This window comes from Scleropages formosus, chromosome 9 (assembly GCF_900964775.1).
Source record: "Scleropages formosus chromosome 9, fSclFor1.1, whole genome shotgun sequence".
Classification (NCBI taxonomy): Eukaryota; Metazoa; Chordata; class Actinopteri; order Osteoglossiformes; family Osteoglossidae; genus Scleropages; species Scleropages formosus.
This window is the reverse complement of record NC_041814.1, coordinates 8,510,749-8,529,978: the sequence shown is the minus strand read 5'-3', so window position 1 is coordinate 8,529,978 and position 19,230 is coordinate 8,510,749. Positions and strand designations below refer to the sequence as shown.

The 19,230-nt window shown below is 41.6% G+C and overlaps 1 protein-coding gene across 4 annotated transcripts in view; it reads right to left on the bottom strand.

Annotated features, from left to right (window-relative positions):
* The window catches only part of patj (PATJ crumbs cell polarity complex component), an 87,508-nt gene that overhangs the window by 29,187 nt on the left and 39,091 nt on the right, over nt 1–19,230 (bottom strand). For all 4 annotated transcript variants that reach the window (XM_018726757.2, XM_018726758.2, XM_018726756.2 and 1 more), the window contains exon 29: nt 18,530–18,647. In XM_018726757.2, coding sequence (XP_018582273.1) covers nt 18,530–18,647 — 118 coding nt within the window. The remainder of the gene's footprint in view (nt 1–18,529; nt 18,648–19,230) is intronic.

Genomic DNA, 19,230 nt, shown 5'->3' with positions numbered 1-19,230 from the left:
CCTGTTACACATTTCTGAGTGGACCACAAAGCTCTCAAAACAAAAACTAAGGACACAAAGGGCATTGTACAAACTTTGGAAATTCTTTATCCTGTTGCCCCGACAATGAGAGCATGGGTCAAAGTAATAATGCAGGAGAATATTTTATGTAATAAATTTGGCCTAAGTGCCAGTATTCTTTCCAGTTAAAAGAAATCTCTGCCAGTTTCTCCTTCCTAGGGAATGGTTAAACACTGGAGTGTTTAATTTTTTCTTTCTTAAATATTGTTCATATTTCTGCAACTTCTCAGACTGTATGTTTTAAGGAAGGAGATGTATTAGTAGAATAGACACAATAAAAGCTCCATTACTCTAAAGGTTCTGCATATAAAAATATTGTAGAAATGTTTCCTTGCACAGAAAAGCTTAAGCCTGCAGCTGCTCCCACCTTCCCTTTACGGTGTAGCGATAACCAGAGACAGCAGTGCATTTTTTCCAAGGCCTCAGCTGGAGGAGAGAGAGACGGCTGGTGCTTGTTTAATTACAGCATCTTTCAGCATCTGAGACGAGCACGGCGCCAGGTAGCAAATGTTCAGGTAGTAAATTGGTTTCTACTCTGGAACCCACAGCCAGGCATCATACAAGCAGAGATGTGTGGGACTCCAACATGGTCAAGGTTGCCTGAAGGGCACTGCAGTAGATTGGCCTGTATTAACCTAGCCATGTTCTGCACTAATACCTCACCTCTGACACTGGGTGTACTGGATGTTTCACGTGAAAGATACAAGTGATGGCACCCTGGTGGGCAGGTCAGGACAGTCTTGAAGGACATTCTAGAAATAGCACAGGTGGAACATGTACATGCTGCAGAGTGGCAAAGACGTCTTCTAAGCAATCATGAAGTAATGTGACAAAAGCTCTCTTGTACTTGTATTTCCACAGAAATGGATACTGAAGTGCCTCAACGATTCTGGGAAAAAATTAAATCTAATTTAAATTTTTTGAAAAGAACAGCTTGTTACCAGGTTGTTTTTTCTTGACCTTTGTACTGAGCTCATGAGTGACTCAATTTTGTTAAGCTTTCTTCTCAGGTCTGACGACAGATTCTGTCACCCTTTCACAGCAGTTTCTCAGAAATGAGAGAGGCCCTACCTTTTTTTTCTAAACTGTCAGATTTACAACAGGTAAACTGAACAGCTAAGCCTTCGTTGTCAGGTGAACTGACAATATCTGAGCAATGGTGTAATTTTATCTGTTAATATTTGCCAATGGAAAGCTTAGAGGGAATTTTATAACAATATATTGAAAGCAGTTCTGAATAGGGTGAAACAAGAACCTATAGAAGTAACAGCTCAGTCAGAGAAATCCATCCATCCATCGTCAACATCCGCTTGTCCCGAGCGGGATCACGGCGAGCCGAAGCCTAACCCAACAACACAGGGCGCAAGGCTAAAGGGGGAAGCGGACACACCCAGGACGGGATGCCAGTCCAGCGCAATACATCTCAAGAAAGGCTTGAACCAGAGACCCGCTATACAGCGGGCACCAGCTGAACCTGCCGTGCGACCATGCCCCCCAGCCAGAGAAGTAAAATACTGAAAAACCTTGTAAACTTTGAACAAGCCAGTTTTCCAGAGATGAAGCATAGTCCAAGACTAAAAGTTTCCCAATATCTACTGACAAAGTAATTCAGTCTAAGACTGGACTAATCTCTGTTTGGAAAACCACAGAGTCCAATAACTTTTCTTTAAAAAGTTTAACAGATCCCAAAACCATGTATAGCAATAAAAACTGATATGCATTTACTTTTTCTCTCCCTTACAACCAAGCATAGACCTGATGCGCTTAACAGCAATCTGTGTCACTTGAATACATTTAGAAGGAGAAGTTCATTCTCCAAGCAGAGAGCTTCCCACATACATGCTGTCCCAGCTGCAGCCTGGCAGGAACAAAACTGTGGCAGACCTACACTGGAAAGCCTGGCATCATTGCCCTCACCTAGCCAAGCATGCTCTTTAATTCTCCTCTGCTTAATCCATCCCCCAAAACAGCATGCCTGCAGAAACAGGCCAGGGATGCTGAATATGAATCTCAACCAGCATTTCCATGGTGTGCATTGCCCCAAAATGCAGGCATTTCCTCCTAGAATCTCTAGTGTTCTGGCACGCAGCTACAGGTCCCCATGCTGCGAGCGCCTACAGATGCCCCAATAGTTATTTATTCACGGCGTATTTTTAGCCGACACTATGCACTGTAACTGCACACTGCCGTCTGGGGGAAAAATGACAACATCAGCATGCAGCCAGCATGATCTCTTGCTCATTAGCGTTGATGGTGCAGCTAAGGTATGTAATCCGAAAACCTTTGCCTCTACAGCTGGGACACCCCTGCTGCTGTTAGTGTTGAAGGAGGACTGTGTAAACTGTGCCTGTGGGACTTTCTGGTTTGGATTTGGTCTAAGTAGCAGAGAATGAAACATGCCAATGACAAAACCATTGTACCTGATACACACACAAAATATTTTATGTAAGATTAAGATTAAGACCTTTTCGGTAAACCACAATGTCCATAGTCATTTAAGCCTAACAGCTCTCAGATGTACTACGACAAGAAAAACCACATGCCAAAGAGAGCCTTGAAAAATGATAAACCAAATGAAACATTAAAACAATTAAAAGTGGTGGATGAACATAAGATCAATAACATAATAAGCAATCATTTAAAAGAAAAACACCGTTAGTGTCATCAGTCTTTACACGAGCTTTCCTGTCAAGAGGCAATATTTTTTTTCCCCAACCAGTGCCTGTATGTTTGCTAACTGTGATATTTGAGGGGGCTGGGGGAGATTCAAGGGTAGGAGGTTGAATTTTAGCATAATCTTATATTTACCGCTGCAAGAGAATCTTACCATGTGATCAGGGGGTTCGAGACTGAACGAAAAAGCAGCAGAGTGAAAAGGATGACACACACAGACAACACACACACACTTCCAAAGCAGGTGATGATAATGCATGAGCATGCATACATCATTTATTAGTTCAAAAAATATGACAAGAAGAAGAGGGAGATGCACAGATACAGTAAATGGAGAAAATGTTCTTACATGGTCTCCTACAGGATAAACCTGACAAGTGGATTCTCTTGCAGCTGAGGTGCCCATGAGGATGGAAGTACAGCATAATGTACTTGCTAGTGTGGACTGAAGACGCATCAGTGAGGGTTATCTATATAAAAAGATGCACACAATGCAGCAGAGTACGTCTGCATTGCAAACATAGACAACAAAAGCATAAGACCAATCGCTTCACTTGGAGGTAAATAGTACAGCACAAATTTGGGTGGCACAGCAAGTAGCGCTGATGTCTCACAGTGCCTGGGTGGTGCGACAGAACGTGGGTTCAACCCCTGCTTAGTTTGTATGGAGTCTGCATTTTGCTAGCGCAAGTGTCTGCTGAGTAAATGTAAATTTACTTTGCAGTGCAGATGGAGACGTAATCCAGCAAATTGGGGTTGCCAGTGAGGACAGAACTATGAAGCAGTGAACTGTGGCCTATTTTGCATGGATGTCTGCTTTCTCATTGCAGCTCATTACAGCTGATAACACCCATGACTCTTTGCTCACCATTTCCACAAGCACAAACGCTTACAGTCTCATTCACACACTGTCTCAAACCGCTTGTTCCGAGCGGGGTTGTGGTGAACCGGAGCCTAATCCGGCAACACAGGGCCAAGGCTGGAGGGGACTCATCCAGGACAGGATGCCGGTCCGTCACAAGGCACCCCAGACCCACCAGAGAACAGGACGCGGCCAAACCCGCAGTGCCACCGTGCCCCCCCCAGTCTCATTCACACAAGTCAAAAGAAGGTCTTGTCTGTGCAGTAAACAGAATTGTTTTTGGACTTCATAAATTCTCGTCAAGCTGTCTGTCAGTATGTTAGAGATCTCTGAGCCTACTGGATTACAAGGTATATCAATATGTTTCTGATAACCAAAAGTAACTTTATTTAAGCTGGAAAAAAAGTGGCAGTGAGAAAACAATGAAACTCAAAACAAACATTTTAAGAGACGCAGCTTTTTGGCACCTTCTAACCATTTAACAGCAAACACCAAGGTCATCATTTTGAGCATCTTCAGCAGACTACTGAGGGCCTGAGAAACTGAGCTCATCCCACTAACAAAACCTGTTTTTTTTCCCTTTTTCCCCCATTTCTTAAGAGAATGTGTTAGGAAAATTGGTGGAAACATACTGGGAATTTGTACATCAGAGAGCAAAAAAAAAAAAAAAAAAAAAAAACACAAAAATACTGACATTTTTCTATACTTTGCACAAACATAATTGAGGATAACAGAAACAGGACAGAAATAATATAGTTGTGCACACACTCACTGAGACCACACGCAGAGCTTTCACAACCGATTACTGCTATTTTAACGGACTGGTCATGCCAGGCTACACACAAACCAATCTCACCGTTTTAATCACGTTAATGACCATGACCCTGTGGAGAAGCGCAAAATAATTCGGAAATACAGTTAAGATCTAAAGACAGGGATCCACCCACGAGGTGCGTGAGAGTCACTCGAAACTGTTAGGGATTTCAACCATCCAACAGAGAGAAGCTGTGCTAATGAGGACAGACGAGTGGTTTCGATGACCCCCGTCTGCCTACCAATGACTCTGCTCCACTTTGCAATGCTGGGTGACCAAGACACTCTGTCAGTTAAAGCCCTGGCAGCAGGTCGCTGCTGTCCTTGGATCTCTCCAAGCAACAGGGGAAACAAAGTGAACCTGCTGTCTGCAACAACCGACGGGCAGACACTGCACAGCCAGAACTGCACACACACAGTAGCTATCACTAGTGGAAGAGTGATGAGAACAGAATCATTTTAATCCAATTACACACAAATACACACACAAATGCACCTTCACCAAGAGACTGAGCTGCAGAGAAAGCGCAAAGCACCAACCTGGCAACATAGTCCATGCTTCAACCTCCCTGTCTTCGTTAGCTCACGGTGTGCGTACACTCTGTGTGCCTGTGCGTGAACTCGTGCATGTGTGCGTACCCCCAGGAGATCCCTCAGCCTTGCTGGGTTGCACAGGAGCTCTGCTGGAGGTGAGAAGTCATGTTGCTGCAGGCGCTTGGGGGGCGGGGGGCACAGCGAGATGTCACAAGCAGAGGAGAGTGCGACGTGCGTCTGCCAGCTGCAGCGAGAGCCGAGTGCGCGCACACACACAAGCACGCATTCTCCCCTCCTCCCTTCTTTGCCTGCCAATGTGCGCCTCACACACACACCCTCTCTCTCTCTCACACACGGGTGTATGTAGAGAGAGAGAGAGAGAGAGAGAGAGAGAGAGAGAAAACCCCTAGGACTTCCCCAGCATCTTATTCATAGTAAGCAACATAAGAAAAAAATAACATTTTCCAGGCTCACAAATATTCCCCCAATTAATCTTTCTTTAAGGCTCTGAGAGTGAATTGAATGCGAATGGGGTGCTCACATACTGAGGGAACCTAGAACAGAGGGGGCTGGCGGTAAACACAGAGGCTCGGCTGCATCACCGCTTTACTCCAGGGATGTACTGGCAGAGCACTGATGGGCGACAGTGAACCGAAACACAGGTATAAAAGCAAATGTAATGAAAGCATCTGCATTTTACACCTCTGCACCGCCATGAGTCACCTGGATTCCTAGCACCGTTGATTAATAAAAAGTGACTGGTTAGGGTGAATAAACCTTGAGAACCAAAAGGGGCACTTTGTCATTAAACAGACCCTGTTTTGCATGCAGATAATAGAATACTGATCAGGGCGGTCCCTTTTATGGTTTCACAGTTTGTTACACTGCATTCTGGGGAAAAAAAGGTGTGTATTCTTTATTCCATCCATAGCTGCCCACTGAGGCACACAACAGCAATGAATCAGTGCATCAGTGAATTCATAGCTCATACACAGGTATAAATGGGTGGGGGAAGCAGTGGCAGTTTACGATGCCAGATGAAAGTTTTCAGAAGACCACATGATCAAATGCTACGAAAAGAAGTAAACATAAGTTCTGAAAAGCACTCAAAACTAAGTGTCTAACTGGCATTCGTCAGGCAGAATACACAGCTATGTGGAACTTTGGTACTAGCTTTCCTTTTCAGATATACAAACGAAAATATACACTCACCGATTCACATTACAAACAAACATTTATTTACAGAGTATGAAAGCTGCTATGTTTGATGCCAATTAAACAGTGACTCAAAAATATAGTGTTTATAGCCGGATATTCTGCCGGGCCTTGTATAAAAGAGCTCCATACATCCCTGAAATCAAACTACTCTGCAGCAGATTTTTTTTCCAGCTCCCTCACCCTTTCCTTCTTCGACAATGTAGACCTCACAGAGGTGCTGTAAATGTTTGCAAGAGGTGCACTGGACCGCAGACCACACAAGGCTTAGGGACTCAGGGTCAGATCACATTCACTGTAGTTCTTCAACCCAAAACCAGAGGATGAAATGGACCTCAGCAGAGCACAAACCACCTTAACAACCTTCACATGCTGAAAAGGTTACATCTCTAATCTACACAGATTTACTCATCGATCCAAGTGCCAGAGGATAGAAATGTGTGGTTGGGAGTAAAAAAAGTTAATCAGTTAATCACAAGCAGTTCATATATTGAGGAAAGATACTGCTGTGTAGCAAGTACATTTACAACAGAATATTACAACCATTACATTTATACAATATTTTTATAGAGAGCAGAATTTGAAGATGTTTACGAATATTCAACCTGGTGTAAGTGTACTTAACTGCAAGGCTCCATGACGACCCAGTAAGTGTAAGATGGCAGTCAGAAAATTAATTAGGGCGGTCTGAGGAGCAGGTAAAGTTGAACGGAGAAGGCACAAAGATTTCTCCCCAACTACTCTTTTGTTCAATTACAACCTAAACTCCTTTCTTGAGGTTATGGTATGTAAGCTAACTACTTCTACAAATTTGGCAAAAAAATGTATTTTAATGCTGCTGTCTCCACTGGAAGTTCCCTCTGCAAATATATGGATGACTGAAGTGTTTAAATTTCTTCCACATGTGATCAACATACCTTCTGACCCTGAGCCCTCACTCCATGTATGTGGACATATTTGCAATTTCTCGGTGTACCGTCTACCTGTATGTGGTGGAGTGACCCTGTACTGTTTATAAAACCAATAAAAAAGGAAACTAAGTACAGGTATTATCAAGACAAAACCATGAAAATTAATCATGTGCACCGACAACATTGATACTAAAATCCCACAGGAATATATGGACATCACTCCATAATTTACTGTGAGACCTTCATTACTAGCAGCTATAGTTCTTAATGTTAGAAAAAAACTACAGCAAGGATTAGCTGGTTGATCAATTATTCTCTTCAGAACTGGGAAGATGGCCATAGTATGACAGTTTAGGCACTATTAACCAGCTATTAAAAAAAAAAAAAAATTTTAAAGTGATTTGTCATTCTCCATTTTGTAATGATAAAAGTATTGTTTTTTCAGAAATAATGACTGATTTCCACACCAGATTATTTATACAAATGGAGCTCTGCAGAGGAAATGTATTTCATAGTTCTTCTTACACAAGGCTAAGGAGAAACATCAAATCATTATTCACCCACATTTTACATGCACATTTTTACAAATATAACTCCTCTGACATGCAAGCTTTCTAAAGCCCAGAAAGAGGGAGAGAGTGACCTCTTCCTATTCTAATTTAAAAGTCTAGCTATTAAAAATAGTTGCAGTTTTTCCTTAATCCAAAGGTAAGATTCAGGTAAGAGTATCTGACTTCAAATGTGCAGTGACACCACATACCCTACTTAACACCATGTTGACGTAAGAATGTGCAGAATAAAACTTATAAATACTATTGCAACAAACTTAAAATAAAACAAAACAAGATTACCACAGCATAAGATATTTTTAAAAATGGATTCCCTTAAGGAACACCATCCCTCAGAAAAGGGACACATTATGGTATGGGGGGGAAGAGTCGGTAAGGTTGATCGCAAAAGGCATTCTTCAAATAACAGCTAGTGGGATTTAAATTATCACTGATATCAGATTATGAAGAGAACAGCTCAAAATCCCTGTGAGAAACTTGTCTAAAAATTCAACAGCAAAATACCCCTAAAACAATTTGCTTTTCAACAAATGAAAAACAAAAAATATTTAAACAATACTATTGAGTGTCAAACAACACTTGCTTTACCCCCATTCAACATAGACATCTGTTGAGTGAGCTGAGACTGCAAAGCAGGTCCAAGCCTTTTTATTTGTGACAGCAGGGATTATAGCTGTCTCTCCGAGCAAAAGATGATGAAAAAGGAAAAAAAAGCAGCATTCAAGGACAACCACATCATCAGGAACTGGTCTGTGTGCCTGCAAATTCACAGTGGAGTTTGAATGTTGGACAACAAGAGAGCTGACCTGTGAGAACAGTGCAGGAAGGGGGCTGTAGAAGTGCAAGTGATCAAACACAGCCAACATCTCCCACAAAAGGTGACAGGTATCAATTACACACATACATATTGCATATATAACACGGACAACAATTTTCGGTACCCTGTCTCATTTGCCACCTATTCTGCAACATTACTGAAAGGAACAAAGGTGTATCCTTTAACCTGTGCCCTGTTCCAAACTAGAAGGGTGTGTCATTGTGAATATAAATTAAAAAAAAAAAAAAAGGTGTGAGCCAATGAAACTATCAGGGCGATTGGCAACACCACTTTGATCAGGCTCCATCTGCAAATGAAGGGGAAAGGAGAAAAAGGAGCAAAGGAGATTGCATTAGTATATTCTCTTTGAGTAGAGCACAATAAAACGGTTGTGTTTATTCCTTCACACAGGTGCTACACAGAGGCTCACACAGCCAGGCAATGAGGACAGAGAGGACAGTAGCAAAAGCCTAACACTGGGCTTTGATCCTAGAGCCAGAAGGAAAATCTACACTGTCAACTGTTGTTCCAAATTCGAGCTGTCAACAGTCACTGTTCTCACACCCAGAGTACCATGGGAAAGCATTGGGGGGGATATTTATAGACAAACGTATATCCATACTTCTAGTATACCTTCATCTATGAACGTCATAAGTGCCATATTGGATATGACCGCAAAGTGAAAGTAGCAATGAGGACCATCATGCCAAAGTGTACATTCTTCCATACAAGTACGGACACTTAGGAGAGCCCTCTTAAAATATATTGGGACTATATAATGTGGGCATAAGCATAGACAGGGGCAGTTGGGAGCATAGTCATTACAGCTGCTGCCTTTGGACCCAAAAGTTACAGGTTCAAATCCCAGCTGTCGCACCTTTGAGCAAGTTACTTACCTTAAATTGCGCCAGTAAAATTACCTAGCTGTAGAGATAACTGTAAAATAACTGTAAGCAGCTTAACACTAAGTCACTTTAGAAAAATGTACCAGTTATATGTATAATATTTCTAAACATGAAACCAAATATACAATCCCTTGAAAGCACAGTACTATAAAGCAAGTAAGTACAGGGTTGAGAATGAACAATGAAGTGAACAATTGGGTTCAGGTACACAGGAACCCATGTGGTCCTCTGTAGTACTTTGCCTGCGATGACAATAATGCAGTTGTTCAAGGAACTGCCAGAAAGTAATGGGGATAGATTTTACATCCAAAATGTTATTTTCCAGGAAGATGGTGCTCAGACTATGGCTCTGGTACACAGTCAAGCTTCATGGCAAAGAAAGGCTGTATCTTCCCAACAGCTGCACAAACTGGAGGGCAACTATCATAAATATAACTCTAGTCACCCAGTGGTTCCTTTGGAGGACTGAAATTGTAGCCCATCTTCCTCCTGAATCCCTATGAAATCAAAAATCAAAAGGACAAAAAAATCCTGGGACCTTTCTGCAGCAGCTTTCTAGCCATTTTTTGAGGTTTGTTACCCGTTTTATTTTTTCCACAATTGAGGTGTTCCTGAGAGTGAACAGCAGACAAGCACTTCACTTCCTCAGTGAGAGCACTTTGCGAACTAGCAGTGTGGATGGGGTTGGGAGTTGCATTTAATGCAGTGGAGACTTAGCATGCTGTAGAAGGAATGTCATGTTGCTATAGAGAATATGGAGTTAGAAATTAATGGCCAAGGTAACAGAACTCATAACTCTGGTATTAGGAGGGGCTGCCAGTAATTACAGCCAGATCCCTCTGGCGTACAGAAGCCATGGTCAAAGACAAATGAGGGCCGGCATGGCGCCAGCCTTTGCAGCAGTGATGGATGTGGCCACCCCTGGTCCTTCATCCACTGCTTCCTCTTCATGCATACACGGTAGTCTGATGCTCCACATGTCCATCTAATCAAGGGTGAGCACTCCATCAAACTGATTCAGTTTCAGTGAGCAGTGGCTTAGCCACAAGGGTACATTACCATCAAAGTAAAGAGTGATTTTAAAGACTAATGAGTATGTCTTTTATGGGAATGATACTTTGGGCTCTCAGCTTACAAACACAAGTGGGACTAAATCTCTGATCATAACTTTTTGTTCAAGTTTTGAATTGTACAAGTCCAACCACTGTGTAACAATCAATATAAGATTAATATTACGTCTATTCACAGGTTAGGTTCTGTGTTAAAAAAAAAAAAAAAAACAGCTAAAGCTATAATGGAATATAAATCTGCTTTAAGCTTTTACTTATGTTCAATGAGTTGTGTTCTGATTTATACATGCAAAACAGTGTCATGTTCTTTATACACTGGAGGTACCTCAGGAGTGTAATGAAGGATAGTATCAGGGAAAAATATAAAGGTTTTTGACCTTATATATCAATTGTGTCTCATTTGCCACCAAGGACACAATAAAACTGGCAACAAGAATAGCACAGATTAATCACAGTCGTGTAATGTTCATCATTATCTGGTCACTTTCAGTTTGTCTTAACTGTACAGGTAAAAATACATAAGATGTATGTATATTTATTTGCACAGTTTATTATGTAAAAGTGTTGGCTATATCTACAGTAAATATACTGTAAGAATTTTAACATTTGTATTGTTTAAGGTACATCAAAATTTTTAGATTATTAAAATCAAAAATATCTACTTAAACTCTCATTCAGTAATGACTTTTGCCTATAAATGTGAAGTGTTACTCATCTTGTTGTTGGTCACTTACTATTAAACTTCATGCTCAGGTAGTCTGCTGTAAAAATCTAGTTTAATTTAATCCCTGCCAAACTCCTACTCTGTTTGGGCGCATTTTGCTGACAGTGGTAGCAAAAAATGCAGGTGGTATTTGTGGCATAACATACTCCTTGAAAATAAGTGAAGAAAATGCCATTTAAAAGAAATACACTGAGGAATGGTTGTATCTTTAAAAATTTGTAACTCAAATGTTCAAAACACATGGTCCTAGTGTCCTTGCATAGTTATCTGGGATAAGTGAATTTGAGGATTTTGAGAGATTAAAAAAGGAAACTAAAGGTACCAGGGGCAGACAGATATCTACATATGGAGATAGTAAATTAATAAATACATTCAGCTATAAGTATTAATCCCTCCATTATCAACAACTGACTTGTCCATTGCAGTGATGTGAAAATCTGGAACAATCCCCAGAAGCATAAAACATAAGGCAGGGTTTACCATGAATGAAATGCACAATAATCAGTTGAATATCTGGAAATGTTATATTGTGAAATGTAGTATTTAGTAGGTTTTTTGTAGATGCACAAGGTTACACCCTGCATGCTGTATATCCCATCACATTAACAGCCACTTTCAGGAAGGACAGGTTGTCAGAATGGTGTAGAACAGCTCATTTAAACCAAACTGACCTTAGGAAGCAACTTCAGCAGTCAGCTGAGTGACAGAAAGCCAGTGCATTTACCACCTGAAGTGTAAATTCTTCTGTATTAACAGCCAGCAAAAACAATTTTTGGATAACATTTGCTCTTCTGCTGTCATCAAATTTAGAGGGAAACCACACGCGGAAAGAGACTGTCACTCAGATATCAACCAGAACCGAACACAAATAAACGTTATATGCCCAAATTCTCTGCCCCCACGCATCGAGAATATGGACTGTATAAAACTAAAAATGACAACCCACCACCAACAAATAACTCTCTAAACACACTAAGTGAACTTTATAATTTATTTTAAGTCATAAAACAGTTTTTCCACTAGACAAGAAACTGAGAAAATGTAATTGTTTTGATGAGTTTCAAACAGGTGTAATGTTGTGGCTTGAAGCCACAAAGGAGGCAGCATGGCAAATGATGAGTGCAATTTGCAGTGTGAAAAGAGGAGGGGCATAAGGCAGAGAAAACAAGATATGGTCCAGCTAGACCTATATAACCTGGTGCCAAATTAGTGCAGTTCAGACGGTCTTTGTAAGCCAAGTGGCTGGACAGATATGGGTCAGCTGGCCCTGTAGAAATAGGTGCCACAACCCATTTCTAGTCATGCAGAACTTCACCTGCACATTCCATTATGAGTGACAGATTGATAATAAGAGAGAACGTATACCCATAAGCATTATAATATATCAGCTGGCAAAGAAATGTCAGATATTTCTAAAAATCACCAAATAACATTCAGTAGAAACTATTCTGTTGGCCACAAAAATAAAGCAGTAAAAAAAAGCAGCTTAAAGGCAAAACAGTGACAAGTGTTTGACAACAAATCAATAAGCCTCCACAAAGCATCGGAAAGTTCTCAAAGGCGTGATGATAGCCAACACCAGACACACCTTGGAAACAAAAACTTAATATGGAAGAATCAGGACCACCCATGTAGTAAAACTGAAATACAACCCCTTATCCTTTTGACCAATGAAAAGCCAAGCTAAGAAGAAGGTTGTCTCTCCATGATTAGCAACAGAGATGGCAAGATCATATTCCTCCATAATGCTGCTTTGTTCCATGTTGACCTATTGACTAGAATTGACAGTCCCTGGACAAAAGGATTGCCCCACAGCCATGTAACAGTCAGGCATTATATCCTGCAAAGAGAAAGAGAGATGTTACTTTTGGGTCCTGACATTACTGACCCGCATAAAGAGTTCATTGTTACAGTTACTCCTGTCAACACCAAGGGCAGCGATTCCTTAAATTACCATTTTTGATTACTTTTGACAGGCTCCTTTATAACCATAATTAAAATGACTGCTTTGAAGTGATCCTGTGCATCATTTTAATATGAACAAATTCAGGATGATACTATATTAACCGGATGATTTTTTTTTTTTTTTAAAACCCATGTCTGCATATGATACTGAAGCTGCTGATAATGAACAGTAAAGAGATGGAGAGCAGGAAAATCCTCAGAAATGTCAAGAACATACTAAACCTGCATTTATTTCCCATATGCTCCATTCCACAGGCACATATAACAGATACAGATTTTAGACTTTAAATGAAATGAGCAAGATAACATGAACAAACACTGTCTATTTCTCATTTTGCATAAGATCATTACTGTTGTTAATTAAAGTGTATCTCATGGAGAGAAGTATTGTAGCTGAATATCAGTTCTATGCTTTATGTCCCCACAAAAAGAGAAGGTCCCTCTCTACAACACTAATATGGAGCAAAAATGTTCTACGTATTGCATAGAAGATATGTGTTTTCCTCATAGGAATAAAGCAAGCATCACTAATGGGCACTAAATATAATTAAATAACTAAACCGAATGCAGACCTGATAAGCTTCTCATGTTTTTTGTTTTTGGGGAGCCAAAAAGTACATACTGTTCCCTCCACCAAACTTCAATATTTTTGTAAAGGGTTGTACATTTCTAGTTTTTCTAATGGAACAATACTTAAAAACATCTTTCATAGTTTAAAAAAAAAAAAAAAACGTTTAAACTTTCCATTTAAAGTGCATTCCTGAGGGTCCAGGAAAGTGTTTTGCATTAAGAAGCAAAGTATCAGCAAAAAATAATGGAGTGCCATATAGCAAGGAAGCAGAAACTTATCTGCAACAACTCAGCCTAGCTTGAGAAGAAATGTACAGCTGAGTGCCAGGAAGAATCATCAGCAGACTTTAAAAAATAGGGTTGGACACCATGTGAAACAGATTACAATGTGAACTCCTCAGTCTATTATTTCATAAAATAAAAAAATAAAGCATAGACAGTTACTAAGACACTGTGCATGTGATTAAGAAAAGTGCTTTAATAATTTTCCAGTTTAAATGGAGAAAAAAGCAACTCCAGGAATAATAGCAAGAAGGGACAGCAGAATGATTTCAAGGATGGAACTGCCTGTAGCTGACAGAATTAAGTGTCCCATCACTCCACAATGGAGCTACCAGAATAGAGGACTTGAACTGCTGTGCTGCACCTGGGTGGGCAGTAAGGCTCCTGTAGGATTAACATGCATCCCACTAGCCATTATCATCTTCTGGTCTGGGGGAGACACATGACATTTCAGCAGCTTCAGGTTCAAAATTCACAGACAGGTGATGGAATTTAGTATAATTAGCCTGATGATGATTTCTCTGAATTTTTTGAGCCTCGCACAGTTATTACAAATAAATTGTGAAGTATCAAGTGCGTAGTATTCTAACACAACAATTAAGGCAAACACTGTTTAGACAATAAAGACATGCCCCTCCACCACGGTGGTCAGGACACTGTCCATCAGAACAGTCACAGTAAAAGGATTTGAACTATTGTGGGTTAATGAGCCCGCCACACATGACCACACACCATCACCAAAGCACATTCACCACTGCCACCCACCATCGAGAGCTCCCGCAATCTAGAGCACACACATGGCCCTGGCAAGAAAAGGAACTGGTTTGGCTCTGTCAGCAGAGCTGGCAGTGGATGTGTGACAGGACACATGAGAAAGAGAAAAGAAAACCTGACAAAATTTACAGAATACACATATGCCAGCTATTTTCATGAAGGAAAAAAAGCTATGTCTAGAACAAACACCAGCCCAAGGATGAAGCAAGTTTAAATATAGTAGCATTTGTCTGCTTCAGGCTTGCTTGATGGCAAGCAAAAATCTGTGACTTCTAATAGTTATTGCAATTAGATTTTAAGACTCGGAGAGCTACACACTTTGAACTGTATCTCAAAAACCTCAAAATTAAGGTACATAGCGTAAAGACAAAAATCACCACCGATCAACAAGACCAAAACTGACCTGTAATGAGACAGTGCTGTCTCTCCATAAAGTGCAAGCGTATTGTCCATTTTTCAGGTTAATGGTGTTGCAGAGGCAAAAAGTGTTTGCAGTACAGAATACATCACATCCGTTAAATCTTAAAACCATTTCAACTCTTCTCACAGAGTGAAAATAATTTAAATATAGGGGTGATGAACAGCTATAGAAGAACGGAGGTTTGGTACTGACTACAGTGCAGTAAGAACCTATTTCTGCTCCTGTCAGAGCTCATGAGTCGCTGTCCCTGGACAAATGCTCAAATTCCCAACACACAGCATAGTATTGCCACTACACATGGGCAAATCTGTAGCGCATCCCTGCCTCTGCATTGCCATTATCAGTCATAAAAACAGCTCAGACTTGCATACAAGGCGAACAGGTGATGACCTGCTCACTCAGTGTTTACAGTTTATGTTCCGATGATGAAATCCTTGGTAAGAACGAAGACGACTGCTGTAGTTGAAATGCAGGCACTTCCACAGAGGCTGCCCCTTGTGAAAAAGCAGCACCGATAAAAATGTATGTGTAATAACTGCAGCACCCGGGGGGGAGGGGGAGTTTCTCCAAATGAGATCTATACAAGGCACTGGGTAAAACAATGAAACAATGCTAACTGCTGTAAAAAGTTTCAACCATGAAAACTACAAAAACCTAGACACACACACACTTCATCATTATTAGTACTCACACATCAGTGTATGTGGCTATGGAAATGGTGTTTGTGTGTGTGTGTTTGGGCTTGACTTACCTGGGAAGCTCCCCTGCACCATGTCAGCACACTGTCCTGCAAGAGAAGCCAGAGAACCCACCGGAGAACCGGTGGTCTGCTCCTCACTCAACGCAGGCTGCTATGAGCCAAGGCGCAGTGAGTCTCTCCCCCTCCGTCCACCCAGTCCTCTCCCTCCTCCGAGAGCTGCTGCCAAAATGACAGGCTGGAGAGGTGGCACCGCCAGTGGAGCAAGAGGCTGGAGGAGCTCTGTGTGTGTGTGTGTGTGTGTGTGTGTGTGTGAGAGAGAGAGAACCAACTTGAATGCAGAGTGAGGAGAACTGACACTGTTAAAATAACGGCTGTGCTTAAAAAAAAAAAAAAAAAAGAAAAATCACAGCGCTGTGAAGTTGTGTCAGGTGAGCACAGCGTTCACACAGGCTGCATACAGTTTAGGTTCATGTCGTTTCAAGGCATCGAGTATGCTCTCCCATCACCCCTCCCCTCTGCACCAGTGAGAGAGAAACACTCATCATAACCCGTAGCAGGGTTGGTGGCCCATCATAGCTTGCCGCAGGGCACAAAAGCTCCCACAGCACCACCCGCACAAACGCTAGCCTGTCACAACAGGGAAACCTGGATGCAACATGTGAACACCCTCTTCTAGGTGATTCCCTATTTATTTCTCCAACTCACAGGAGGGTACGTTACACTACTGAGAAGACTACGCCATGCAGCAATCTGTTAGGAGCTGCCAGCCACTGTTTATATCTGGACAGGGTGCTCAGCTGAACTCAAGGTCCACTGATCCACAGCATCAATATTGCCATCATTATTTTGGTGGGGCCCCTTAGAAGCAGAAGGTAAACAGCTTACTGCACCCTTGCTCTCCTGACAGTATCACAACAGATCCCAGACTAGCTTTCAGGGATGGAAAAAAAGTTGATTTTGCTGCACTTTCCCCAACACTAGAGCAGATGGTGGCATCAATTCCAAACCTCACTACATAAATGCTAAATTGCGTTTATCATTACAATGCCCCAGACATGAATAATCTGGGACAGCAGACATGCTTTCAGCTATTTAATTTCAGTTTTGGCTAACAAATAAAGGCATAACATTATTGTTTTTTTTTTTTTTAAGTTGTATTAACACTTACTTTGCAAAGTGTGCTCATTTCATACTGTTGCTAAACAAGGAAGATAAGATATTTTGAGTGGCAGAGTTTGTGTGCAAAAAAAGCAAAGGCTAAGTACTGGGCATAAACAAGCACACATGTATAAGGACACACTATAAGGATAAAACAGTGATTAAACTGTTCAGGCTCTTTCATATTCTAAACTTCCTAGCTATCCATTTCTCAAAAATATCTATTTCAAACAAGTACCTTAAAATAGACTGATCTCTCTGATCAGTTAAGTAGGAAGAAGCCCACCCACTCACAGTCATACCCACACAAGATAACATTTATCATACACACCTCAAACTTAAATCACTGAAGAAAACAGCAAAAAATACAGAAAAAAAGAGAGACATAATATTGTATTATATGCTGTATTAACTCCATAAGTACCATCTTATCCCCCAACACTAAAGTGATGGCAAACAGCAGGTGGTCCAGAGACAGATACGGACACTGACTAACAGCAGCTGACACATCAGCCTCTTCAGCATCCACTGCCAGCCCTCAACAGGTAGAGTCCACCCAAATCACCACAAAGACAAGAGAAACATCACACTTTGAGCAAGCTGCTTTGTCCACAATGGCCCTTCCCCAGCATTCACTCACAGGTTGGCCAAACCACAATACAACATCAAATCATTTTTCATTTTTTTTTTTTTTTTGATCTATATGCCGTCATTGGCCCCCCCACAAGAAACACTGAGGACTGGGGCATTTTACAGGAGCAATTTTCAAACACTGCAGGTGAAATGTTGAACTCTAAAGATATTTCAATTGATTCCTTTAACACACTAGAACACAGAAACAGTGCAAAAAAGGTCCAGTTTTACTGGTTTGGGTGGATAATGACATGGAGGTGATTTACAAAGAAAGGTAGAGTTTGGTCATTCACACCTGCAGTGCTTGCTTGGCTTTAATCCAGTTCCTCCCTTCACAGAAATGAAACAACCACACCAAATGGCTGACTGCAGGCACGATATGGGCAAATGATGACCCATTGTACGCTGGCTGACAGGACCCATTGTACAATCTTGGCATCTGTGACTATTGAGCCGATTCGAAAGAGTCTAGATTCTTACCAAGGAGCTGCTAGGAGCTCCATACCAGGCATATTCAAATACAGTTCTGAAGTCAAATATAATTACGTTGTATCTGATTCAACCCACTGTCCTCACAGAAACTATTTAACATTCTTTCTGAGCTCTCAGTGAAGTAAGGAGAGCTGAAAAAGTGGTAGACTCAGCTCTCCAAAAGCTCAATAGCTCAGGCTCAACACAGTTTTGATAAATCCACCGCTGCAACATCTAGACTTGCTCTGTTGAGGGTTCGCTGCAGCCGTGTACATTTTGATGCTCATTATCAAAACGGTGATTGTACCCGAGTGAAGGGTGACCGCAGACGCAGTCCGGCAGCCAGCGTAGGAAATGAGCAGTCTGCCAAGCCAGCAGAGGGAGTGCAAAAGAGAGGCTCACCTCTAGCACTTTCAAGTTCCTCCTCCATCTTGCCTTCCAGTTCTTCTGGCAGCCCACCAGGTGGCCTGTATGGTGGGGGGAGCCTCCCTGGCAAGGGCACACTTTCCAACTCTGCCTTCTGCAGGGGGCAAACCACATGGCACAGAGAGTAAGAGGGGCTGAACCACACAGGAATGCACAACCAGTGTGAGGGGAAAGAAAGAATGACAGGAGTGAGAGCAAATAGAAGATGGGAACATCCAAGGCTGCTATTACATATGAATCATACTGACCAGAGAGATCATAAACACATTATCGAAGTGGCCTCTGTACAGGTAGGATGAACAGTATTCTTACTCAAGACCTGAAAGTCAAGTGCCCGTACGTACAATTGCCAATGCCAATGAGCACAGCCACTCTGACGGAGAGACGGAAGAGCGGTGCAGGGGATATTGGCGGTCCATTCCTCCTTTGAAGAGCAGTGAAATGGAAGCAACATTTTCAGACAGCGTTCCTGGGCTTTATGGAGCTGAATACAGACAAATCAAACACCTGCAGAGGCTCAGCTCGGCCCAGTCCTGTTCAGGTTCCCTGCACTGCAGACTATGTGTGCACCCAAACAGCAAGTCAGCAATGACTGACTATCTGAATCACAGTGGTGTAGAATGGCAGCCACAAGGATATGTGGTCAGCACCAGGGATTCCAAAGTAAATTTTTTGCC